The 27,152-nt window shown below is 38.8% G+C and overlaps 1 protein-coding gene across 3 annotated transcripts in view; it reads left to right on the forward strand.

Annotated features, from left to right (window-relative positions):
• The first annotated feature begins 6,252 nt into the window (after positions 1–6,252).
• FMO2 (flavin containing dimethylaniline monoxygenase 2) overlaps positions 6,253–27,152 on the forward strand; it is a 28,833-nt gene continuing 7,933 nt past the window's right edge. Inside the window, exons 1-6 of one of the 3 annotated variants that reach the window (XM_015540488.2) lie at positions 6,253–6,313; positions 6,666–6,803; positions 20,686–20,874; positions 23,242–23,404; positions 25,667–25,809; positions 26,132–26,337. In XM_015540488.2, the coding sequence (XP_015395974.1) occupies positions 6,672–6,803; positions 20,686–20,874; positions 23,242–23,404; positions 25,667–25,809; positions 26,132–26,337 (833 nt within the window). In that variant the 5' untranslated portion in view covers positions 6,253–6,313; positions 6,666–6,671. Of the gene's footprint in view, positions 6,314–6,554; positions 6,804–20,422; positions 20,531–20,685; positions 20,875–23,241; positions 23,405–25,666; positions 25,810–26,131; positions 26,338–27,152 lie in introns of those variants that run through there. The other 2 variants (XM_007088724.3, XM_042976476.1) reach the window with 2 other exon arrangements.

Here is a 27,152-nt window from a genome sequence, read left to right on the forward strand (position 1 = left end):
AAATGGCTAAATTATATATCATATGAAACTATTTTTAAAAAATCTGATCCCAGGAGCGCCTGAGTAGCTCAGTCAGTTGAGCATCTGACTTTGGCCCAGGTCGTGATCTCACAGTTCGTGAGTTCGAGTCCCATGTCGGGCTCTGTGCTGACAGCTCGGAGCCTGGAACCTGCTTTGGAATCTGTGTCTCCCTCTCTCTCTGCCCCTTCCCCATTATGCGTATACACTATCACTTTCTCTCTCTCAAAAATAAATAAACTTAAAAACAACAACAACAACAACAAAAATCTGATCCATGGAACATTTCCTTATTGGACCTGCCTCAGAAAATACAGAACACACAGAAGTGATGGGACTATATACATCACACAGGAGACACAGATGTGTTCACTCAGACAGAAAAAACTGAGTCATAGTCAAGGGACAATAAAACTAGTTTTGCTTGTCATTTGCCTAAGTCTGGAGTCACTTAATGAGAGAACTTGTCCTCCTGGCTCAGTAATTGCTGTCCTCAAGGAGTGAGACATGGTTTAGCTTTTGTCTTTGTTTTTGCTTCATGAGTTAAAATAAACATAACATAAAATTTACCATCTTAGCTATTTTTAAGCGTACAGTTCAGTGCTATCAAGTACATTCACATCGTGTGGCCATCACCACCATCCACAGCACTTTTCACTTTGTAAATCTGAAATTCTGTAACTCTTCATTCTCTCTCCCCTCCAGCCCCCAGCAACCCCCACTTATCTTCTGTCTTGATGATTTGACTGCTCTAAATACTTCATATAGGTGGACTCATATATGTCTTTTTGTGACTGGTTTATTTCACCTAGCATAATGTCCTCAAGGTTCTTTCATATTGTAGCATATTGCAGAATTTCCTTCCTATTAAGACTAGATAATATTCCATTATATATATATTATATTCCATTTTAATATTCCATTATATATATTACATATATTATATTCCAGTTTAATATAATATAATATATATTCCATTTTATATATGCATTATATATATACCTCATATCACTATATATATACACACTTTATATCCATATATATGTATATACATATATATATACACACATATATATATCACATTTTGCTTATCCATTCATCATCCAATGGACACATGAGTTGCTTCCATGTTTTAGCTATTGTAAACAATGCTGCTGTGAACATGGGTGAACAAATATCTCTTCGAGACCCTACTTTCATATCTTTGGGTTATATACCTAGAAGTAGAGTTACTAGGTTGTATGGTAATTCTATTTTAAATTTTTTGAGGAGGCTCCATACTGTTTTCCACAATGACTACACCATTTTACATTTCCACCAACAGTTCACAGAGTTCCAATTTCTCCACATCCTCACCAACACTGGCTGTTTTCTGGGGTTTTTTGATAGTAGCCATCCTACTGGTTGTGAGAGGGTATCTCATCATAGTTTTGACTTGCATTTCCCTAATAATTACTGATGATGGGCTTTTTCTTTTATGTGCTTATCGGCCATCCATAGATTTTCTTTGGGGAAGTGTCTGATGAAGTCCTTCCCATTTTTTAATTAGGTTTTGTGTGTTTTGTTGTTGAGTTTTAGGAGTCTCTATATATTCTGGATATTAATCCTTTACCAGATACAAGATTCGCAAATATTTTCTCTCATTCTGTGGGTTGCCTTTTTACTCTGTAGACAATATCTCCTGATATGCAAAAATTTTTAATTTTTATGAAGTCCAATTTGTCTGTTTTCTTTCATTGCCTGTGCCTTTGGTGTCATATCCAAGAAATCATTGCCAACACCAATGTTGTGAAGATTTTGTCCTATGTTTTCATCTAAGAGTTTCATTGTTTTAGATCTTATGTATAATTGCTTGATCCATTTTGAGTTAATTTTTATATGTGGTGTTAGATAAGGATCTAACTTGATTCTTTTGCATATGGATATCCAGTTTTCCCAACACCATTTGTTGAAAAGACTTTCCTTTCCCCCACTGAATGGACTTCACATCCTTGTCAAAATTCATGTGATCATATATTCAACGGTTTATTTCTGGACTCTCTCTTCTATTCCATTGGTCTGTATGTCTGTCTTTATGCCAATACCATGCTGCTTTGATTATTGTAGACTTGTAGTAGTTTTTAAATCAGGACATGTAAGTCCTCCAGTTTTGTTCTTTTTCAAGATTGTTTCGGCTATTCAGGATCCCTTGAGATTCCATATAAATTTTAGGATGAATTTTTCTATTTCTGAAAAAAACACATTATTGGAATTTTTATAGTAATTGAAGTGAATCTTCAGATTGTTTGGGATAATATTGGAATTTACCAATATAAATCTTCCCAATCCATGAACATTGGATGTGTTTCCACTTATTTGTGTCTTCTTTAATTTCTTTCAGCAATGTGTTATAGTTTTCATTGTACAAGTTTTTCATCTCCTTGGTTAATTCATTATTTTATTCTTTTTGATGCTATTATAAAGTAAATTATTTTTGTAATTTCCTTTTCAGATGGCTCACTGTATAGAGAAATACAATCTATTCTTGTGTGTTGACTTTGTATCCTGCTACTTGCTGAATTCATTTATTAGTTCTAACAGCTTCTCTATGGAGTCTTTAGGATTTTTTATATGTAAGATCATATCATTTGCAAAGAGAAATAACTTTACTTTTTTCCTATCAGACGCCTTTTATTTCCTTTTCTTGACTAATTGCCCTCACTAGGACTTCCAGTACTAGATTAAATAGTAGTGGTGAAAACAGGCATCCTTTCCTTGTTCCTGATCTTAGAGGAAAAGCTTTCAGTCTTTCACAGTTGAGTATTATGTTTGTTGTAGGTTTTTCATATATGGCTTTTCTTATGTGGGGGTAGTTTCCATTTTATTCCTATCTCATTGAGTGTTTTTATCATAAAACAGTGTTGAATTTTGTCAAATAATCTTTCTGCATCAACTGAAATGATCATGTGAGGTTTTTTCCTTCACTTTTTTTGATGTGGTTTATTACACTGATCAATTTTCATATGTTGAACCATCCCTGCATTTCAGGAATAAATCCCACTTAATCATGGAGTATAATCCTTTTAATATGCTGCTAAATTCTGTTTGCTAATATTTTATTGAGGATCTTTGCATCAACGTTCATAAAGGATATTTATCTATAGTTTCCTCTTTTTTGTAGTGTCTTTGACTTTGGTATCAGGGTAATTCTGGCCTCATAGAATGAATTATGAAGTGCTCCCTCCTCTTCAATTTCTTGGGAAAGTTTGAGAAGGATTGGATTAGTTCTTTAAGTGTTTGGTAGAATTCACCAATGAAGCCATCAAGTTCCAGGCTTTTCTTTGTTGAGACATTTTCAGTTTTTTATTTAATCTCCTTGAATTAGATTTGGATTGTCTGTTCTTTGTGATATAGTCTTGGTAGCTTTTTTGTTTCTAGGAATGTGTCCATTTCATCTAGGTTACCTCATTTTTTTGCATACAATTGTTCATAGTAGTACCTTACAATTTTCTGTTTCTGTGGAATAGATAGTAATGTCCCCAGTTTCATTTTTGATTTTAGTAATTTGAGTTTTCTCTCTGTGTCTTTCTTTTTCTTTATGAGTCTATCTAGCTGTTAATTTTGTTGATCTTTTCAAAGAACCAAATTTTGTGTTCACTGGTTTTTCTCGGTTGTTTTACATTCTCATTTTTCATTTATAGTTCATTTATCTCTGCTTAATCTTTATTATTTCCTTCCTTCCACCAACTTTGGGTTTAGTTTGTTCTTCTTTTTTCTACTTCCTTAATTTGTAAAGTTAGGTTATTGATTCGAAATCTTTCTTGTTTGGTAACGTTGGTATCTATAGCTATAAATTTCCCCTTAGCACTACTTCTGCTCTGTCCCGGAAGTTTTGTTACATTGTGTTTTGATTTTCATTTGTCTGTAAGTATATTCAGTTTCCCTTGCTATTTCTTCTTTGAGCCATTGTTTAAACTGTGTTGATTTCAACAATTTTGTGAGTTTTCCACTTTTGTTTGTTATTGATTTCTAAATTCATTCTGTTGTGGTTAGAGAAGATACTTTGTATCGTATCCACCTTCTTAAATCTATTGAGACTTAATGGGTGCCCAACACATACTCTGTTCTGGAAAATGCCCCATGTGCACTTGTAAAGAATACATATGCTGTTTTTGTTGGGTAGAGTGTTCAGTATATGTCTGTTAGGTCCAGGTGGCTTATTGTGTTGCCTAAGAAGCATGGTTTTAAGAAGAAATTTTCAGTTGAAACATAAAACAGAAAGTTAAAATTGAAGGAGGAAGAGATACCACAGATGATATACACCTTGTTTTCATGGGAGTGACCATAATGAAGGGAGCTTGAACTCTTCTAGCAATGTCCGAGGGGAGTGACTGCAAGGCCCAAACCATGTGGATGGGTGATATAGTGCCAACAGCCTCAGTCATACTTGCAAATCCAATCTAAAGTCTTCTCAGGGCACCTGGGTGGTTTAGCCAGTTAGGCCTCCAACTTCAGCTCAGGTCATGATCTCACGGTTTGTGAGTCCGAGCCCTGCATCAGGCTGTTTGCTCTCAGCACACAGTCTGCTTTGGATCCTCTGTCCCCCTCTCTGCCCCTCTTCTGCTAGCATTCTCTCTCTCTCTCTCTCTCTCTCTCTCTCAAAAATAAATAAAACATTTTTTGAATTAAAAAAAAAATAAAGTCTTCTCAACAACTTTGTACCTATAATAAAATTCTAATTGATAAAGATAAAATCTCAGATCTCAGACCCGCGAATATTACAGTTAGTGACAACCTTACTTCACTCTAATGCCCTGCCTTCATGAATCCTCCTATTGTCTTCTAACAAGCGGCTACCTAACTTCTGTTTGAATACTTGCCATGATAGGGAATTCGCTATTTTAGAAAACAGTATGGTCCATATTTATACACCATTGTTAGCCAGAAGGTCTTCCTTATTCTGGGGCAAATTCACCTTTTCTGTAACATTCACATACTTGGTCCTAGATAGACTTTTATGTCCATCCAAAATAGACTTATATAAACATTTCCATATAACAGCCTTTTGCAGTCAATTATCATGTACCTATACCCTCTAGGTTAAATATCAAAAGTTTCTTCAGTGGCTCCGTATGTGACAAGGTTTTATGCTCATTATCATCCTGGTTATTCTTAAACTTCCCAGTAGCCAAGCTAAGCCTGTTCCCATGTCCATAAAACAAGGATGGATGCTAATGCCTATGGTTCTAAACTAATCAAAATGAATTAATCTGTGTGAAAGTTGTTTACACATTAAAACATTTTATAAAGGTGAAATACTATTCAAGTGTATCTGCTTCTTGAAAGGCAACTTGGCAAAACATAGTAGATACTTGCAACTCAAATGTAATCCAAGGACTTGCAACACTGGCCTTACCTGGAAGCTTGTTAAAAATAATTTCAGGCCTATCCCATAGCTATTAAATCCATATCTTCACTTTTAAGAAGATCTCTAAGGGAAGGGAAGCAAAAATAATATAAAATCAGGGAGGGGGACAAAACATAAGAGACTCGTAAATATAGAGAATAAACAGAAGGTTGCTGGAGGGGTTGTGGGAGGGGGGAAGGGCTAAATGGGTAAGGGGCATTAAGGAAGACACTTGCTGGGATGAGCACTGGGTGTTATACATAAGGGATGAATCACTAGAATCTACTCCTGAAATCAATGTTGCACTATTTGCTAACTACCTTGAATGTAAATAAATAAATAAATAAATAAATAAATAAATAAATAAATATTTTTAAAATGCTGCTATACGTATAAAGGTATTGCCATACTGAAAAGTGAAAAATCAAATTGGAAATTATATTTAGAGTGCCATTCCACTTTTGTGGAATGTGCATCTATGTGTATACATACAAATATCTGGAAAGATACACCAAAATGTCCACGTTGGTTATAATTATCTCTATACAGAGGGCTTAGGGATGATTTTAACTGCTTTTAATTTATCCAGGTTTGCTACTTTGCTAATGACCATTGGTCACATCCATTCTAAAAAGGAATTTTATACTATGTGTATGATATGTGTAAGTATATAATGGTGTTACGGTGAAGATCATTACCCTGGACCTCGAAATATAAGCCTCTTGCTTAATTTCAGAACTCCTAACAAAGTCCTGAGAGTTTCAGGTTGCAAAATGCTGAAGGAGTGAGAAGCTCCTCCCACTCCTCACAGCCTCCTCCAACTAGAACACTTCTGACTGCTTCCCAGCCCACAACCAACATAAAAAAAACCATTGTGTCAAGGAGACAGCACCAAAAGGCAAAACGAAGGTAAGGGTAATCACAGCTGGGGATAGTAGCTGAAAAGGAAAAGTTCAGCACGCTAAATTATGTCATGAAACTTGGCTCCTATACCTAATGCTATATTATTAAATTGTTTGGCATTGTTAAATGGGTTGCTTTTAAATACTAGACAAACTCTGTAGCCAAGTCTGGGAAAACAACTTGGTTTCTCACCAGGAAGGGGACGAGGAGTCTGGGATTTGACTAATGAGGAATTTTATTCAATTAGTGCTGCTTAGTATATTGCCAGTGCTACCGCGTTATTGAAAGCTGATTACTGACCACACTGCAAGGACTCTCTTACCAGTGAAGCAGCATTGATTGATCAATTCCTCGACAGGAGACCATGGCAAAGAAGGTGGCAGTGATTGGAGCTGGAGTCAGCGGCCTGGTCTCACTGAAGTGCTGTGTGGATGAGGGACTGGAACCCACTTGCTTTGAGCGGACTGAAGATATTGGAGGGCTGTGGAGGTTCAAAGTAAGTGACATCTTTTTTTTTTTCTCTTGAGCAGACTCTACTGCTTTCGCAGAGTAACTCACAGCTGCAGAGGGGCCTTGTTGAGGGATCTCCTAAGCGACTTTGATCAGACCTATTTCATGCAGCTACACAGGAGCTATAGAAATAGGCTGTCATCTCTCCCAGGTCACGACTCTCCTAACCCAGATGGCCAACCCAGGCACATAAAGGACCTTTTCTTATGGATCCTGCAACTGTCTCGCAGCCCACGTTCTAGTGATTCTCAAAGCAACATACTAATGTTGGAGGACATTTTACAAAATAGAAGTGACAGGAATTCTTTTCAAGAGGCCACATCTATTCCAAACACTGAGCAAGTGCTTTTTCAGAGTGTGCTGACTTTCCTTTTCTCTGACAAATCATGTCTGTTTGCTTAGCATTACTGATGACACTCTAGGGTAACTTCTGGGAAACGCTTTAAAGGTATTATTAAACACATTCATTGAGTTCATTCTATTAGCCAAACCTAAATATTGATAATGCTCTCCACTCATCAGAATTTATATAAAATTTAAACAGATACATAGATAGACAACTGCAGAGATTCATAATTATCCCTTCCCACAGTGTTTTGATTTTAAATACTAGCTTGCCACCTCCTCAGTGTGAGATCTTGAGCAAGCTCTTGGCATCCCTGTGTCTTAGCCTTCTCAGCTGTATAATGGGGATAATAATCTAAAAGTGTAATCGCTCCACAGTGCTGTTTTGAAGATTAAGGGAGATAATTTATGTAAAGAAATTAGAGCACAATAAATGTCAGCTCCAAGAGCTACATATTTTACAGACAATCAAACAGAAACTGAGGGAGATTAAGTAACTTGGTCGTGGTCACATAGCTGGAATTGGCATTCCAACCCAGGTCTCTATGACTTCTAAACAGGCTAGCCCCCTACTTATAACCATGCCCTAACTTGCATTTTTTTCTCAGAAAGTTTAAACAGAAGTGCTAGCTCAGAACTCCTGAGCAACAACTTTAGGACTGTGTATCAGGTGCATCTAAGTGAGGGAGTGAACAGTTGCGAACACTCTAAACAGAAGCAAAAGGCTTGAATACACTCAAAGCAGACTCCAAGGTGCAGTTGGGTGGCTCAGTCAGTTGAGCGACCAACTCTTGATTTTGGCTCAGGTCATGATCCCAGGGTCATGGGATCAAGCCCCACATGTGGCTCCATGCTGAGCATGGAGCCTGCTTAAAATTCTCCCTCTCTCTCTCTCTCTCTCTCTCTCTCTCTGCCCCTCTTTCTGGCTTGATCTCTCTCTCTCTCTCTCAAATAAAAATAGGGGCACCTGGGTGTCTCAGCCGGTTTAGCGTCCGACTTCAGCTCAGGTCATGATCTCACGGTTTGTGAGTTCGAGCCCCACGTTGGGCTCTGTGCTGACAGCTCAGAGCCTGGATCCTGCTTCCGATTCTGTGTCTCTTCCTCTATCTGCCCCCTCCCATGCTCATGCTCCATCTCTCCCTGTCTCTCAATAATAAATAAATGTTAAAACATTTTTTAAAAAATAAAAGCAGACTCTGATATTAGCAGAGACCATCAAAAGGGCTCTGCCTACAAGCTGACCAATTAGGGGGAAGGCACAGACATCTAGCTCATGTGCTTTGCGAGTTCGAACTGAATTTTATGCCAAAGTGGATTTTTTAACCTGGGGCTTCTCAAATGTGTATGACTATAAGACATACCTAGAGGGTTTTTTAAAGATACTTAACACCAACCCAGACTTATTAAACCAAAATCTTCTGAGGAGGGGAATCTGTTTTTAACAGGAGTCTCCAATGAATCTTACGATGAGACAAATTTAGCAAGAAAATTGCACAAATACCAAATAAAAATCTATTCATTCAACTATGCAAACATAATCAGAGCTAATGATGGAGATATTGATCCTTATATAGGACAGGTAACTTGCAGGGAGGAAACTGGAAAAACAGTTTGAATCACATTCATTTCTTACTAACAACTGGTCATTAGAAACAGCTTTTCCTGGGGCACCCAGCTGGCTCAGTTGGTTGAGTGCCAGACTCTTGATTTTGCTCAGGTCATGATCCCAGGGTCATGATCCAGGGTAATGGGATCGAGCCCCGTGTTGAGGCCCGTGTTGAGATCCATGCTGAACGTGGAGCCTGCTTAATATTCTGTCTCTCCATCCTTCTGCTGCTTTCCCCCCCCAACTCTAAAATGATTAAAGAAAAAAAAAAAAAGAAACATGATAGCTTTTCCTGAGAGGGTGATATAATAAGGTGGTCATTCCTGTCTTAACCAAAGATATATTATTTTTGTTCACTCTAGGTTCACTCTAGGTTCCATTTGGGTGCCCCCCCCCCACCCGGGAGATTTTTAATCTAAAGAATAAATGTGAAGTTATAACAAATTTATTATTAAATATAAATTTGTCAGTGTCTTATTACCTGATCTGGGACTTAATATCTAAAAGCCAAATGTCCAGGGGTGCCTGGGCAGCTCAGTCGGTTAAGTGATCGACTCCTGACTTTGGCTCAGGTCATGATCTCATGGGTTCGTGAGTTCAAGCCCTGCATCTTGTTCTGTGTCGATGGTGCAGAGCCTGCTTTGGATTCTGTCTCCCACTCTTTCTGCCCTTCCCCTGCTTGCGCTCTCTCTCTCTCTCTCTCTCAAAATAAACAAAAAATAAACGTTAAAAAAAATAAAAAAGCCAATGTCCCTTATTTGATTATCATCAATTTGGTGATAGAAGCCGTAAGAGTTATTTTTACGTGGTCTGTCAAAAATATGACTTGATGAATTCCAAGAAGGTTTCTTCCTGCCCCCAAATACTTTTCCTGCTGTCCTAATCCCAGTTGCCAGTGTTTAGCATTTCAGAATTAGAGATACCTTCCTATGGGTTAGAAAAGAAAAATTAGATTAAAATTTGAATTAATTAAACCTCATTAGATATAAAATGGTGAAGTATATAATTTCCTGAAACCTTTAACAACATCACATTTCAAACCTCTCAAAACTATGTCCAATAGAGAAACAAACAATTTTCTCAACCCAAAGAAGACAAGTAATCTCCCTGCAGTGTTAAATATACAGTATGCAAAATATCCCAAGTGGCCAGTGAGGCCACGTGAGGGTCTTGATTACCAACAGACTGATTGCCAAAGGGAGGAGGCACCGAAAAGGATGCTGGGAGCTACCGCACCCACTCCGGAGGAAGCTTCACCTCTTCGCTACTCTACCATCAAGAATCAATTTTGAAAATAGTTTATTCATTAATTTCTATATTTACACATAGTCCTTCTAAGATCGCTTAACATATTTAGTGCTGACAAGTTAAAACAAAATTTAAGAATCATTGCCCCATGCCCTGCTCGGAAGGTGCTGGATTTTTCCAGAAGGTTCTCCAGCACCCCTTAGTGGCAGCTTTGCAACATGGGCGGGGTGCATCATGAACCTATTTTTAGCACTTTTCCAGCAATGGAAAAGTAATTCCCATGCATCATCTTATTTTTTTTCTTCATAATACTCCTAAAAAGCAGTGTCAGGGAGCAAGAATTCCTGCCCCCTCAAAAGTCCTTCTAACTGGACTAAGCATCAAATTGACATAAGACAGACTAACAGGAGAAAATCAAAGTTAATAGATGTTCCTGAGGAATCCACATAGACATAGAAATTCCAAAGACAGGGAAAATGAGGTATGTACGTCATTCTAAAATAAGGAGAAGCGGATAGGTTCTGGGACTTTAAAGGAAAGGAATGTCCTTCACACGGCAATAAGAATGGATGCTTGCTCTGTCATTCAGATGGGTCACTCACATAAAATTTATCTCTGTTAATAACCCTTATTCTGGGAAAGACCCTCAGTTTAGATTCTTGTGTACGGTAAAGGGAGGACAAAAGTTTCTCTTGAGCCCATAAGGTCTCAAGTGCCTTCAGTTCAAAATAATCCACATGCCCAAGTGGCACGTTTTGGGGGGAAGAGGGTCTGTCCTGAGATCCTTCAGTAGGTATTATGATTATCCTCATGGACATATCAAGAAGAAGCTGAGTTTTGGAATGAACAATTTCTCCAGGGGAACATAGGTAGTGGGAAAGGCACAAAAATGAAGGTCTATAAGATTTCTGAGCCTGCACACTTAATAATCTTACTGAGGTGTCAAGAGAGGAAAGCATGATCTGCCTTTAGCCACTAACCTTCTCCACCTCCTTCATTGTTCCTAATACCAGTGTTCACAGGAAAGTTACCAACATATATCACATTTTTGTTTGTTTGTTTGTTTTACATTTGGTTATAAATAGATCTTTTCCCAGCTACAAATACTCAATTGTTTTAATCTTCATATAATACTCTCTAAATGTCTCTCCATCCTTCCTCTAGATTCAATCTGAAATACCAGTTTCCCTCTTAAAATGTGACTCACACAAGATCCAATATTCTAAACCAAGTTTTTTTTCCAACATATGTATTTTTTCAGAACCAAAGAGGTGCTTGGCACTGCTTTAGACAATGGGGATAAATCCCCTTGAAGAATTTATAATCAATTGGTCTAACAATTGCCCAGCATGACTTATGTTTCAGTAGGCCTGGACAGACGGTCTACCTTTGCTAAAACAATTTAATGCTGCATTAGCTTTTTCTGCATTTGCAAAATTAAAGCTATCATTCATATAATTATTTTGATAGGGATTATCTCATTTTATATTCACAATACTCTCCTACATTATTTGTTATTAATTTCAACTTAAATATAAGAAAACCAAGGGTAAGTGGCTTTCCCATAGTGACTAAATAAATAGTAGGTGTTAGATCTTAGAACTAGCCACAATATTGAGATTAAATACATATAGGCTCTCCATCATGCTTTGTCTCACATAACTCCAATCATTTATACTGAGCTTAGGATCAATCAAAGTTCTGGATCTTTTCTATTTGAAGCACTGATGATCCAGGTCACTATTATTCTACCCTTATGAAACTGAATTGTCTTTTTTTTTACGTTTACTTATTTTTGAGAGAGAGACAGAGAAAGAGCATGAGTGGAAAGGGGCAGAGAGAGAAGAAGACACAGAATCCAAAGCAGACTCCAGGCTCTGAGCCGTCAGCACAGAGCCCGACGTGGGGCTTGAACTCACGAACCGCGAGGTCATGACCTAAGCCGAAGTCAGACACACAACCAACTGAGCCACCCAGGTGCCCCTGAAACTGAATTGTTAATTCTACTTATAGGAGTTCACATTTGGGCATGTCCAACTGCATTTAGTTGGTTTTATCTTTGGTCAAGAAATATTCATTTGAAATTTCAATTCTGTCTATTCTTACTCAGCTCTTTCGGTTCTCTACTTGGGGTATACTCAAATTTGATCACCTGTATTTGTCTCCGTCAATGTTTTTGACTTAAATGTTAAAACTAGGAAGATAAAAATATGAAACAGACACTTGGGACATCACCAAATGGAACTTCCCAGGTGGCACCATCTATCTCTATACTGCACTCCTATCTTTCCTGTGCGCCACAAACTCTCTTTTGTGTCGATTGGCTTATTCTTTTTAACAGCACATTCTGTGCACTTGAAGTTTAACATTATACAAGACTAATGTAGGGGCAGAAAAGTTTTCCCTTCTTCCCTTCTAGGTTCTTTGGCTGGTCTAATAATTTAATTGATCTATGACAGGGTAACGGGTCTAATAATTTAATTGCTATATGACAGAGTAACGGGGGGAAAAGAAACAAATATTTAATAACATGTATATATCTTGTATACCTGGGAGAGACTCAGGAAAACTGAGTAACTCCCCGAAATGGCCATCACCTTAAAGACCACCTTTAGTTAAAGACATGAGAAGATGTTGAGGGTAGGGAGTCAGTTCCAAGAGGTAACCCAGGAAAAGCAGTCAGAGGGAGGTTGTTGTGTAGATTTAAGCCATTGCCTTCTTCTTTGATAAGAGTTTCTAGAGACTGACTCATCCCCTTCATCTTGGTACAGCGAGAGAGACACCCTTATGCAAGCAAGAGATTTCCCTTATGCAAGTAAATATCTCTCACAGAAAGGTAACTTCTACTCAGTTTTCAAAGCCTCACCTATGTCTGCTGTTTCTTAAAAAATAACCAGTTTAAAATAATCCCCATGCCAAACAGACATAGTCGAGGGTGGCAAATTCTGCTCCTCTTTGCTGGTTTAGAACGAACAGCCATTTCCTCTCCAGAAGAGATAACCGCCTTCCCTTTGTTTTACTTCCAGGCGTTCTCTTAGGTAAGCTTATCCCAAGAATCTATCGCAGCGTAATTCAATATAACTTAGGTTTTTGTACCTTGCTGCCCAATTAATGCAAATTTATTAATAACCAAATTTAACATGTTAGATATTTGTAACTCTCCAGGCAGTGAAATATAAAATACTATGGATGGGTCTCAATTAAGTCTGTTCACCAGTAGTTCAAGATATATATTGGTTAACTTGCCACAGTATTTTTAAAGTAATGTTTACGTGTGAAGAAAGGAAAAAAGTTTACAGCGTACGACTAGCAAAACCAAGTACTCATTCCCACTATACCACTGACTGTCCATTTTACTATCATTAAGCCCTATTTGCAGTGATGGTAAAATGCTTCTAGTTAACATTACATATTCTTTCATTCTTTCATTCTTTCACCAAACATATTAGCTCATCTTGCACCATGCATGTCCCCAGCATATACTAGGTACCGTTAACCTTAAAAACTGACAGTCATTTTACCAGCAAAAGACAGATTTATTGAGGAATAGAAGAGAATCTCAGTCTGGGACAAACAAGCTGTGGCAAAACTGTGCGCAATCCAGGGAACAAAGTCAAGGAATGCTTTTTAAAGGAGAAAACGGTAAGTTGGGAAGGCTGTTATAAACTAAAAGCCCATTAGAATAAACTTGGGGTTTGAGGTATGGTGGCTTCTCATTGGCTGAGCTGTTGTGGGGGCGGGGGGAGGTGAGGAAAGTGTCTCTTCCTCCAAATGGAAGAATAAAGTAGTGTCCATGTGCAAGGTCAAATCCATCTCTTCCTGTTGGGTCTGCAACTGACTATGAGTGATAGGGCCAAAACTTCCCAACTCCATTTTAGTGACGTTTACTGTTACTAATTTTCACAGTACTCAACAGGCACAAATGCACAGTCCCTGCAGGCTAAGGGCTCATAGTTCAGAAGAGGAAATACTAAAGCAAATCCATATCAGAGTGCAATTTTATAAGGGCCGTTACTCTAAGTGTTATGGAAAGCACAGAACCTCATGCGGTAGAGAATAGGGCAAGCTTCCTACACGACGAGATGCTTTCATTTGTCTTGACAATAAGCAGAGATCAGGCCTGTGTTCTAGGCAGTGCTCTAGGCAGAGTAAATGGCATGTGCAAAGGAGCTTGAGAAACCTGACACACTTAGAGAAGATAAAGTCACGTGATGCAGCTAGAACAAAGGAGGCAGGTGGGTGAATAGAAATTGATGAAGCCGGAGAGAATAGTCAGGGTCTCGTCATGAAGAACGTGTGTCCCATTCCAACAAGTATACTTTTTACCGTGAAGGCAGTAAAGAAAGTAGGCAATATTGGAGTCAGGGAGTTTAAATGGGGGTCACTATCAGTGAGCAAAGCCTCTAGGGAGGTACCAACCTACTAGAGGGATAGCAGAATGCAGTAACGGTCTAATAAAGACGGTGGCTCCCAACATTCATGTGCATAAGAATCAGCTGGGGAGCACTTTTTTTATATAAGTGTATTTATTTTGAGACAGAGGGAGAGAGAGAGCATGAGCAGGGGAGAAGAGAGAGGGGGAGAGAATCCCAAGCAGGCTCCTTGCTGTCAGCACAGAGCCCGATTTGGGGCTCCAACTCACAAACCATGAGGTCATGACCCTAGCAGAAACCAAGAGTCCAACACTTAAGGGACTGAGCCACCCAGGCACCCCAGCTGGGGAAGCATGTCTTAAATACACATGAATGGACCCAAACCAGACCTGCTCAAAGTTTATGTTTTTCAAAGCTCTCCTGAAATCTTATCATGCAATAATCCATGAATGGCATTTGGGAACCACAATTTTTCCCCTAACTGTAGGACAAGAACGTAAAAATAGTTTCAGTTGTACTTATTTCAAGCAATGGAACAGAGAGCTATAAGTTCCATCGGAAAGAGTGAAAATTTGGAGAGTGGTAGAAATTTTTTAAGAAATACAATTTTATTATTTCCAACTGCTTAGAGCAACTAGCCAAGAGAACAAATATTTACTGGTCGAGGTCAATATGCTAATGTATCACAATGAAAATGACTAATTTATAAGTGTTTGTAACTCACATTTATAATAAGTTGAATCTATTTTCACTGTATAAGTTTGCTCCCTTTAGTAGGTTAAATATTACCATTATAATCTTCCTTAAACTTAGTTTTTGCAACCTTTTTATTCTTACACAGTGGAAGATAAACTTCAGTCTAATCTATGATCAAAAGATCGTAAATTCTAAATCAGGGCTCTCTGAACTAATTTTATTTTGCTATATAGTCTTCTGACATTCAGAAAATTCTACATTAGGAAAATACTTTATCATATGACCATTTCTCTTAAACAGGCAAATCGTAGCAAATTCTATCTGCTAGGAAATTCAGACTATCAGTATTTGTGCTTAAATATCATTTTTAGGTACTATTTCTATTTTAAATAAATAGGAGTTACATTTATATGTTTTGAAAGCTGTGTCTCCCTGTCTTTGTCTTGGCTGAGAGGAAAGCTTCTCATCTTATTCTGTCCCCATTCTTCCATCCTCAGAGCCCAAATGCCTATATATATATACATATATATGTATATATATATATATATGTATGTATATATATGTATGTATATATATGTATATATATACATGTATATATATGTATGTATATATATGCATGTATATATATGTATGTGTGTGTATATATATATATATATAATTTTTTTTAATTTATGTCCAAGTTAGTTGGCATATAGTACAACAATGATTTGAGGAGTATATTTCTTAATGTCCCTACCCATTTAGCCCATCGTCCCCTCACAACCTATCCAGCAACCTTCTGCTCCCTATATTTAAGAGTCTCTCATGTTTTGTCCCCCTCCCTGTTTTTGTATTATTTTTGCTTCCCTTCCCCTATGTGCCTCTGTTTTGTATATATTAAAGTCTTCATATGAGTGAAGTCATATGATATTTGTCTTTCTCTAATTCAATTAGCATAATACCCTCTAGTTCCATCCATGTAGTTGCAAATGGCAAGATTTCATTCTTTTTGATTGCCGACTACTACTCCATTGTATATATATGCCACATCTTCTTTATCCATTCATCTGTTGATGGACACTTGGGCTCTTGCCATACTTTGGCTATTGTCAATAGCACTGCTATAAACATTGTGGTGCATGTGCCCCTTCGAAACAGCACACCTGTGTCCTTTGGATAAATACCTAATAGTTCAATTGCTGGGTCATAGGGTAATTCTATTTTTAATTTTTTGAGGAACCTCCATACTGTTTTCCATAGTGGCTGTACCAGTTTGCATTCCCACCAGCAGTGCCAAAGAGATCCTCTTTCTCTGCATCCTCGCCAACATCTGTTATTGCCTGAGTTGTTAATGTTACCCACTCTGACAGGTGTGAGGTGGTATCTCATTGTGGTTTTAATTTCTATTTCCCTGATGATGAGTGAAGTTGAGCATCTTTTCATGTGTCAGTTGGCCATCTGGATGTCTTCTTTGGAGAAGTGTCTATTCATGTCTTTGCCCATTTCTTCACTGGATTATTTGTTTTTTGGGTGTTGAGTTTCATAAGTTCTTTATTGATTTTGAATACTAACCCTTTATCTGATATGTCGTTTGCAAATATCTTCTCCCATTCTGTCAGTTGCCTTTTAGTTTTGCTGATTGTTTCCTTCACTGTGCAGAAGCTTTTTATTTTGATGAGGTCCCCGTAGTTCATTTTTGCTTTTGTTTCCCTTGCCTCTGGAGATGTGTTGAGTAAGAAGTTGCTGCGGCAGAGGTCAGAGAGGTTTTTGCCACTTTCTCCTCCAGGATTTTGATGGCTTCCTGTCTTATGTTTAGGTCTTTCATCCATTTTGAGTTTATTTTTGTGTATGGTTTAAGAAAGTGGTCCAGGTTCATTTTTCTGCATGTTGCTGTCCAGTTTTCCCAGCACCACTTGCTGAAGAGACTGTCTTTATTCCACTGGATATTCTTTCCTGCTTTGTCCAAGATTATTAGTTGGCCATACGTTTGTGGGTCCATTTCTGGGTTCTCTATTCTGTTCCATTGATCTGATTGTCTGTTTTTGTACCACCAAATGCCTTTTTATTCAATGTAATAACAAGCTCCCTGGAGACAGAAACTCTGTGTCCTGTTTGCATTTAGTCCCTAACTCAAAGCTCAGGGCCTGTGGACAGGAGACATACTTGATATGTTATTTGTTTATTAATAAGAATCATTCTCCCTTCTCAACCATCAGCAAAGGGTTTTACCCAGATTCGTCTAAACGCATAGACATCTGCCTCAGCCAACACAGAAGGAAGCCAACATAGAAACAAAGCTTTTTTTTAACAGCTGTATACCAATCAACCATAATAAAGATTATTACTTGATCTTCAGGGAAAAACTTGTGATGTCATCATCGATTGCTGACAATTGCTGACACCAGTAGAACTCCCAGAGGAGAGTCTTGCCCTGGCTCTGAAACTTCTGTAGGGGTTCAGACATCACAAGCAGTCCTTCTCATGACTCCAGAGCCCCTGAAAATTGACCTGACGGAGGAGCCAACCGCATTTGAAAGCCACTGTATTGGCACGTGAAAGAACCAGCATGTTGGCTACACTATAACAATCTTAGTTTAGCTTTTTCAAGAGTCAAACTTGTCAAACTATGACTAGTTTAGTAAGATTAATCCTCGTGACCTATAATAGTAACAATCGAGGCAGACATGTGTTGGGCACTTAGTTAGAGACAGGCATTGTGCTAAGCACTTTACCTAATCTCAGCCTGATAACAATTGATCGGTGTTGGAATTATTAATGAACCCCATTTTACAGGAGAAAGTGAGGAAACTGACTTACATAACTTGCCCATGGCTAAAAAGCCATTAAAGGTGGTAGAATCAGGCCATCGATCCAGTTTGACTTCAGAGCTCTCACATTTCCTCTGTGCCACTTATAAAATTATCTGATCTTGAGGAAAAAATAATTGGTATCTCTTTGCTTCACAAAACACAGTTGACCCTTGAACATCATGGGGGTTGGGGCACTGACTCCCACACAGTCAAAAATCGGTGTATAAATTTTGGCTCCTCCTTTGAGGCACCTAGGTGGCTCAGTCAGTTAAGCATCCCACTCTTGATTTTGGCTCAGCTTATGATCTCACGGGTTCCTGAGCTCAAGCCCCACATCAGGCTCCTTGCACTGACAGTGCAGAGCCTACTTGGGATTCTCCTTCTCTCCTCTCTCTGCCCCTCCAGTATACACAGTCTCCCTTAAAATAAATAAATAAACTTTAAAACAAATTTTTTGGCTGCCCTAGAACATAACTACTAATAGCCTACTATTGACCAGAAGCCTTACTGATAACATAAACAGTCGATTAACACATATCTTGTATGTTGTATGTATTATATACTATATCCTTACACTAAAGCAAGCTAAAGAAGAGAAAATATTATTAAGAAAATCATAAGTACTGTACTATAAAATACCTATGTATAAATGGAGCCATGCAGTTCAAACCTATGTTGTTCAAGGGTCAACTACATTTCCAAGTTTGAGAATTTGGCCGGATAAGAAAGTCAGACATTTAGTCTTACCAAGGACATTGTACTTGACCACGCTGAAACATCCAGAAATATCAGTTTGACCCTAGTCGTATACAATTTGAAGCTAGTGTTTGAAAATTAAAATGATTTATTGATCCAGAGTTCAGGGTCGTTGTATCCTTGTGTATGAGGCAGAAACCACTTCATATTCTAACGCAAACTCCCTTGACATTCAAGCACTTACATTCAGTTAACATCACACCAAGCTGTAATCACCTAGAAAGCTGGCTGACCCTAAACTGACTAGCTTTTATCAAGCCATTTGAAACTGAAATAACGGTACAATCTGAGGCTTGATTCCAGACTAGGAAAGGTAAACACATTGTTCACATTCAAAAAGGCATTTGGCTCCTGACCTATAGTAGGCATGAATTGTGGATGGATGGATGGATGGATGGATGAGGAGAGATAGAAGGAATGCATGAGGGAGATGGATCCTCAAAACGTAGACTTAGTTAGCAAGCATTCTACATACCACTCCTAAATGACATGATCTGAGCACATTGTTTTAGCTTTGGTAACTCATATTCGTACTGATAATCCTGAAATTAGGACACAGTGAGGCCCAATGCATATAAAGAGCTTTGCTGATAAAAGAGGAAAGGTCCCACAGTTTCTTCTTCTTTAAGTCTTTGAAATCAAATCCAACCTCTTGTGCAGAAAACTCAGGTGTGATGGTGAGTGTGCCTGTGTCGGTTATCTTGCTGCTAGAAAAGCTACCCTCAGTGCCTTTCATGTACTGCGGTGAATGGGGAGTTTTAACCAACAGCTTTGCTGAAGCTCGTAGCTTCCTTAATAACACAGACAATAACAACACTGTTGAGCATCCAGTAGCTGCCCATTTTATAGATGAGAAGACTGAACCTCACTGCACTGACTGGTCCGGGCCACACAGTCTAAAGAGAGACGGATTCAAAGCCGTGTCTAACTCCAACAACCAGATTCCTTCAGCTAGTCCAGGCTGCCTCTTTCAGTGCTGCCAAAGATTTAAGGAGGCTGGATCTAAAGGTTTGGCAGGAAAGTAACAATTCTTCATGAATAATGATGAGAGAGAAACATGCACAACTGAGTTATTATGGTGGCAGGATTAGAGTTCAATATTTACTTTCCTTTATTTACTATTCTGTGGAAACCACAGAGTGCTGTTTCTGTATCACTGAGTAACCTATTCCAATTAATTCACGAGTTCCTGCAACTTTTCCATTTCATTACATTGCACCCTAACGTTGCATCATAATAACAACTACTGTTTGCCTGAATTATGCCTTAGTCTGCAGAAGCATTAATTGAGGAGTTCCTGGGTGGCGCCATTTAAATTTTCTTGAGCAAGCCTCTTTGATAACATGCCGATTTCAGGGACACTTCGCTCTTACATAATTTAACATAAAGAACATTATCAGTATGCACAGCGCTTAGAGGAAACTATAAACTCAACCATAGCATGTGCTGTCTGCGGTTTTACCAAAGTATAGTGGCTAAGATTTAGATTCAAGCCGAAGATGTGATGGATGCTAATGCTGTTCACTGTTAGCACTTGAGGAAGGTTGGCTTCCATAAAGCGTAAAATGAAGGTGGGGCATTCAAACTAAGATGTGAAAACTACCTGCTCCCAGAAGTATTCATTTTAGTTACAATTCTCCAGAATACTTCCTCACCAGTATCCCAGAGTTTGTTGGGTCCTAAAGAGGTGGAAGGTGGAGATAGGCTCTCCAGAGGGAGTTCCGGAATGGGGCTAATTGTCACAATGGCTGGCATTAAGCAGGTAGAGAGGTGCCCCATATCCTGCAATGTGCCAAAACGAGGGTTGTCCCCACTTCCTATCCACCAGTGGCAATAGCCCCTCCAGTGAACAACACTGGAGGGCCCCAACGAGGCCCTCTCACACGGGATGATGGAACATGTAAGCTGCACCTCAGCACCCAGTAACTGTAGTCCCTCTACAGCAGTGAAAGACGATCACATAACCCAAGGGTTAGACTCGGAAAAAGAGTAAAACACCAAGAGACCGTTTTAAACGCAACATGATTATCACTTTTTTTTTATTTGCTTCTTTAGGAGAATGTTGAAGATGGCCGAGCGAGTATCTATCAATCTGTCATCAGCAACACCAGCAAAGAAATGTCCTGTTTCAGTGACTTTCCGATGCCTGAAGACTTTCCAAACTTCCTGCACAATTCTAAGCTCCTGGAATATTTCAGGATTTTTGCCAGAGAGTTTGATCTTCTAAAATATATTCAGTTCCAGGTATTGTATTTTGGGGGGAATGGTTTTCTCCACATGGGTTGAGCTCACATTTAAATAGAGAAGTTACTCTGGTAATTAAGAAAAAGTGAAGAAAACAAAACATTTCAATCCAATTCTTTGCTGAAAGATAAGAGCAAGATAGAAAGCCCAAAAGGTAGTGTCACTAACCCCGATATTATAGATTACATGCACATTATCAGAAGAGGAAAATCACCTGTTAAAACTAAGGATTTGAATAATGATGATATTGACCATGAAACTGCACTTAAGCTAATATCTATAACCCCTGCAGACTCTTAGCCTCATTTCCCTTGAAAGAATAGAAGAAGAAAATCAAACTGCTATTTCATTTTTGGATCTTCTCTGTAGAAATGGAATTGCTGAGAAATACGTAAGAAATAAACTCACAGCTCTCCATTTCATAAGCCTGTAGAAACTATTTTTGGTCTTTTTTTTGGTGGGGGGGGAGGCATGGCACATTCTCTGGCAACATAAGGCTTGTTGGATCATTTTTAGATACAATTAGAACCACCTTTCCTGTGCTCCCTCAAAAACAAATAATCAACAAGAACAATATTCTCACTATACATGCTGGATTTTTATCAATAACCTACACTCTGAAAACTAGTAACTGTGCTTAGGAAATAAAATTAAATTATACCTCTGGATAAATAACTGTGAGTGAGCTTATTTTCTTGTAACACAAGAAAAAAAATCTCATTTTCTCAGTAACTTCATTTTTGTTCCAGGTTTGCATTCTATTAATTTATAGTAGCTGATTGTGGTGGAAATCTATATTTGTAACTACCATGAAAATGTATCTGATGTAGTTTTCCCCAATGCCTGGTAGAACCATCCTATGAATAACAGATTTTTTTGTACCAGAAGCTTTAATAGGTCTTTGCCCATTTGACTATCAATTTATTTAACAGATATATTGTCCTCTTATGATATCGTTTGTGTTATGTGTTCTTTGAAAGGTCACGTTAAAGTTGCAAGGGAGCTGTTTCTTTTGTTTATTGCGTTACTGCTGTTGGATTCCTGGAGATTAGAGAGGGGTTAGGAACACTCATTTCCATTATTAGTCTCTTGGTACAAGTCATAAGATATTAGGGCTCCACTCAATCTATAAAAGCTCTGTTGCATTTCTAATAGCCTCCTGAGTTGCACTGAAGGTGTTAGTTCCCAAAGCACATTTTTAGTAGCAATAACCCACAGTGCTTTAGCTAATATACTACCCTAAACTGCAAATCTGAAATCTTTTCTCATAGCCAACAATGCCCAGACATTTTATAATACGTTCGCAAACTTTATACTAATAGTCTATATATTTTCTTAATTGGCACAGCTTCAAAAATTGCCAACCCAGCATTTTTTTAAATATCTGAAAATTTGAAAAGCAGGTGTATGGGACTCAAATACTTGTAAGCAAGAGAAGCATGCCAGGACTCTAGAAGTAAGAAAAACTTTGTTTCCACTTGACACTGTTTCTTAAACACCAAAGATGTATAACCTTTATGTGCATTTACAAATTCATAGACCTCCAGTGAGCTACATTAAAAAAAAAAAAAAAATTAATGGGGGTGACTGAGTGGCTCAGTCGGGTTAAGCATCTGACTCTTGATTTTATAATACGAGTCAGCTCAGGTCATGATCTCATGGCCTGTAAGTTCAAGCCCCACATCAGGCTCTGTGCCGACAGTGCAGAACCTGCTAGGGATTCTCTCTCTCTCTGAAATATAGTTCATGATCTCATTTGGATGAAATAATTTTTGAGAGATAATAAATCTTATCAAAAATAAACTTAAAAAAAGGATTTCCTATTAAAAAATTAATGAACATAAATTATTTCATTCAAATGAGATCATGAACTATATTGCTAACATGATGTACTCTGTTTTAAAAATAATTAATATGAACAGCTACCATTCATGGGATGCTGACAATGTGCCAGGCACCATGCAAAGTGCTTCACACGAGATGTCTTCTCTAGCACAGATTCTGCACAGAGGTGGACACATAAAAGTTTCTTAATCAATACTGACTGTGCGATCACTTGAATAATAAACATGTGTTTTGTATCTTGCCCAGAACTTGTCTGTCTCTCTCAAGTCCTTATTCAGTCCTTAACAGACAGGTTCTCACTGCTGAGTCAGGCCTCTTGCACAAAGTACCATATCCTTGGTAGCTCCCTGCCAAATAAGAATGAGAAGGGGACGCTTCGCCGTCTCTGTCTTCAGTGAGTTGAAATGGATTCGAATGGAACCGAGATGGAGTCTACCCATCCCCACTCCCAGGGTACTACTGAATGAAGCCCCTGTTATGCCAGAGGAACGCTCAATGATGCCTTCTCTGTGTTCGTTCAAGACAACCGTCCTCAGTGTGAGAAAACACCCAGATTTCTCATCCTCTGGCCAATGGGAGGTTGTTACTGAGAGCAACGGCAAGAAGCAAAGCGCTGTCTTTGACGCGGTTATGGTTTGCAGTGGCCATCACATCCTCCCTCACATCCCACTGGACTCCTTTCCAGGTGAGGCCTGCGGGGATTCCCAGCTTTTTGGAGTAGGTCTTGCTGGGGAGGAAACATTTTCCTCGACCCTTCCACATTCTTTTGGCTAGTCTCCGAGTTAAATTGACAAGACAGACTAAGAGGAAAAAGTTTAATTTAATTATGCATATAGAGACTCCGTAAGAATATGAGGCCCACAGGCAGGCAGTCAGGCAATTGAGGCTTGTGTGCCATTCTGAGCTAAAGAGAAGGGGGCACGGGTTAAGGACTTCAAAGGGAAGGAAGTCAGTTCACAGGAAGGTGAAAAAGTCTTCTGTTTGATGGCCCATCCAGAAACAATGGGACACAGAGAGGAAGTTTAACAAACAGACTTTGCTAAGTTCCTCCCTGTCTACCTCCCCTAGTTCATATTATACTGTAGTTATCGACAGTGACAGCTCCCTCCCAGGAGCAGGTCCTCTGTCTAAATTCTTTTAGGCAGTTGGGGGAAGTCAAAGGTTTTTCTGTTTTAAGGAGGCTTCTGTGCCTTAAAAATTACTAGCTTAAAATAATTCACATGCCAAGGAGGCTCATTTCGAGGTGACGAATTTGGCTGCCCTACAGCGTCCAGGTATTTTATACGCAGATTGGATTGACAGGCAAAACTAGCTACTGCAACGGGACATAATATTAAGATCTGGAAAGAGCCAGAAAGATGAAAAGCTCCACACGCCATCTTTGTTCCCATTGACCTCTTTGGGTCTTCATGACACAGGGACTTCGGCCAACTTCCTCCAAAGTCACTAAATCTTCCCTGGGATTTCAGAGAACTTTCACCCAAATTGGTTCTCCATTGGCAAGGCCCTTATATCCATGTGCCTACCTTGGCCTTTATCTAGCCTACCAAGCCCTGTGACTCTGTTATATCCTCGGAGACTTTTCCTCAGAGCCATGCCTACAGACAGGGATATTGAGGAGATGTCCTGGCAATAAGTACTCCTACAGGACACTGATGGACACAGAGAGAGTGAAGGAGAGGGATGTAGCCAATGGAACCCCACATCCATCTCTCCTGGTACCTCACAGGCCCTTCTCTCAGAGAGCATACTTCCTTCTCAAGGCCCTCAGGGGAATGTCTAGTACAGTGGTTCACAGTCCAGACCTCACACTCAAATCACCTGTGGAGTTTCTAACATCCTAATGACCCCCAAAAGTTCAAATGATATAAGGTAGGCCTAGATCAATTAAGGGTTGCTCAAGTGATTTTAATATACAGCCAAGCCAAGCATAAGATCTTCTACCCCAAAGGAAACAGAATCACCTGGTGGGCTTTTAAAACCACAACTTGCTAGGCTCTACCTCTGGTATTTCCAACTCAGTAGATAAGGTGTCATGAGGCTGAGAATTTGCATTTCCAACAAGTTTCCAGGTTCCAGCTAATGACGCTGGCCAAAGGACCACACTTTGAAAACTAATGATCTAAAGGTTCTTTCAAGCAACCCATGATCAAAGACAGATACTTTAATAAAGTCATATTTTCCTGGGAAAGACAGAGAGAGGCTTGTCTTCAAAAAGGTTTGTCCAGTGAGCTACTGACTTACCGCAATGTAGGAAGCATCCTTCAATTTCTAGGTGCCTGTTTTTAGTTTATTTTCGTTTTTGTTTGCTTTTGCAAAATAAGAATGATAAATATTATTCTAATTATTACACAACTACAATAATAGCACTTCATAATATGTCAAATAACATTTAAAAGAATACATGTGTTAAGTGGTATTAAAGTATCACTATACAATCCAAAATAGGATAGGGATGGCTCAGTCGATTGAGCGTCTGACTCTGACTCAGGTCATGATCTCACTGTTCATGGATTTGAGCCCTGCATCAGACTGCACTGACAGTGCGAAGCCTGCTTGGGATTCTCTGTCACCCTCTCTCTGCCCCTACCCTGCTCTCTCTTTCTCTCTCTCTCCCTCTCAAAAATAAAAAAATAAACTTAAAAAAAATAGGATAATGGGTAGTGAGAAGACAGCATCTGACTCTGCTGTATTCATTGAAGCCATTTGTTTATTCTCTAATAAATATATAAGCTGCAGCCTCTGAAATCAGCTCTTTTGGTCCTATGCCATATGCTAGCATTTCTTCTATACTTAATTCTTTGAGTCTGCCAATCGGTCTTGCCATTGCAACCCCCCTAAGAGGGGAAGAGGTAAAATAAATAACTGACCCCAGAAAAGAAAAGCTGAAAATGCACTTTTACTGAAATGTACGTGGTTCATGGATTTCTCTCTTCTTCCCCTGAAGGTATTGAGAAGTTCAAAGGCCAGTACTTCCATAGCCGCCAGTACAAGCACCCAGAGGGATTTGAGGGGAAACACATCCTGGTGATCGGACTAGGAAACTCGGCCTCAGATATTGCCGTTGAGCTGAGTAAGAAGGCTGCTCAGGTGGGATGCTCTCTGCTTATCTTGTACCATGGAGGAAGGGAGGAGGGACATATTGGAAAACCCCAGCCACATAACCAAAAAGCTCCATTACTCACTGATTAGTTGGTTAGTTGGTTCCTACAGTGCGGTATCATAAAAAAAAAAAAAAAAACCTGGTAGTCAGGAAGCCAAGGTTTACCTCCCAGCCCTGCCATTAATCAGCCATGTAACCCAGAGTAAGTCTTCTTCTCTGAGCCATATATGTGATATATCACCTACACAGTAGATTCCTCCCACAAGGGACAATGCCCTGATTTCAACAGCATTCCGTTTTGCTTACCAGGTTTTTATCAGCACCAGACATGGTTCCTGGGTCATGAGCCGTATCTCCGAAGATGGCTATCCCTGGGACATGGTGTTGCACACCCGGTTTATTTCCATGTTCCGAAATGTCCTGTCACGATTCAAAATAATTCGAAAATGGATGATGGAACAGCAGATGAATCGGTGGTTCAACCATGCAAATTATGGCCTTCAGCCTCAAAACAAGTAAAGGCATTTTGCTTTTTCATGTTATACTCATTGATAAAGCAAGGGTGTTAGAGGTGCCTCTTGGTAAAGAGCCAAATTGCTAACACGGCATTTCAAACTACAACCTGACAGTATGGGTATTATAGACATGCCAGGATTTGAATTCCAAATTTGTGCTGCATACCTTTTAAAAAGTAAATACTTAAAGAGATGAAATAGAAAATATTATGAACTTTTTTATGGTTGAGTAATATTCCGTTGCGTACGTACACCACATCTTTTGTATCCATTCATCTGTCAATGGACAATTAGGTTGCTTCCATATTTTGGCTATTGTGAATAATACTGCAATGAACATTGGGTGCATATATTTTTTTTCAAATTAGTGTTTTCATTTTCTTTGGGTAAATACCCAGTAGTGGAATTACTGGATCACATGGTAATTTTATTTTTAATTTTTTGAGGAAATTCCATACTGTTTTCCACCATGGCTGCACCAATTTGCATTCCCACCAACACTGTACTAGGGTTCCTTTTTCTCCACATTCTCGCCAACACTTAGTATTTCTTGTGTTTTTTATTTTAGTCATTCTGACAGGTATAAAATGATACCTCACTGAGGTTCTAATTTGTCTTATGATTAGTGATGTTGAGCATCTTTTCATGCAGCTGTTGGCCATCTATGTCTTTTTTTGGAAAAACATCTTTTCGGGTCTTCTGCCAATTTTTAATTGGATTACTCGGCCATAAAAAAGAATGAAATCTTGGCATTTGCAACAGCATGGATGGACCTAGAGACTATAATGCTAAATGAAATAAGTTAGTCAGAGAAA

This window comes from Panthera tigris, chromosome F3, assembly GCF_018350195.1.
Source record: "Panthera tigris isolate Pti1 chromosome F3, P.tigris_Pti1_mat1.1, whole genome shotgun sequence".
NCBI lineage: Eukaryota > Metazoa > Chordata > Mammalia > Carnivora > Felidae > Panthera > Panthera tigris.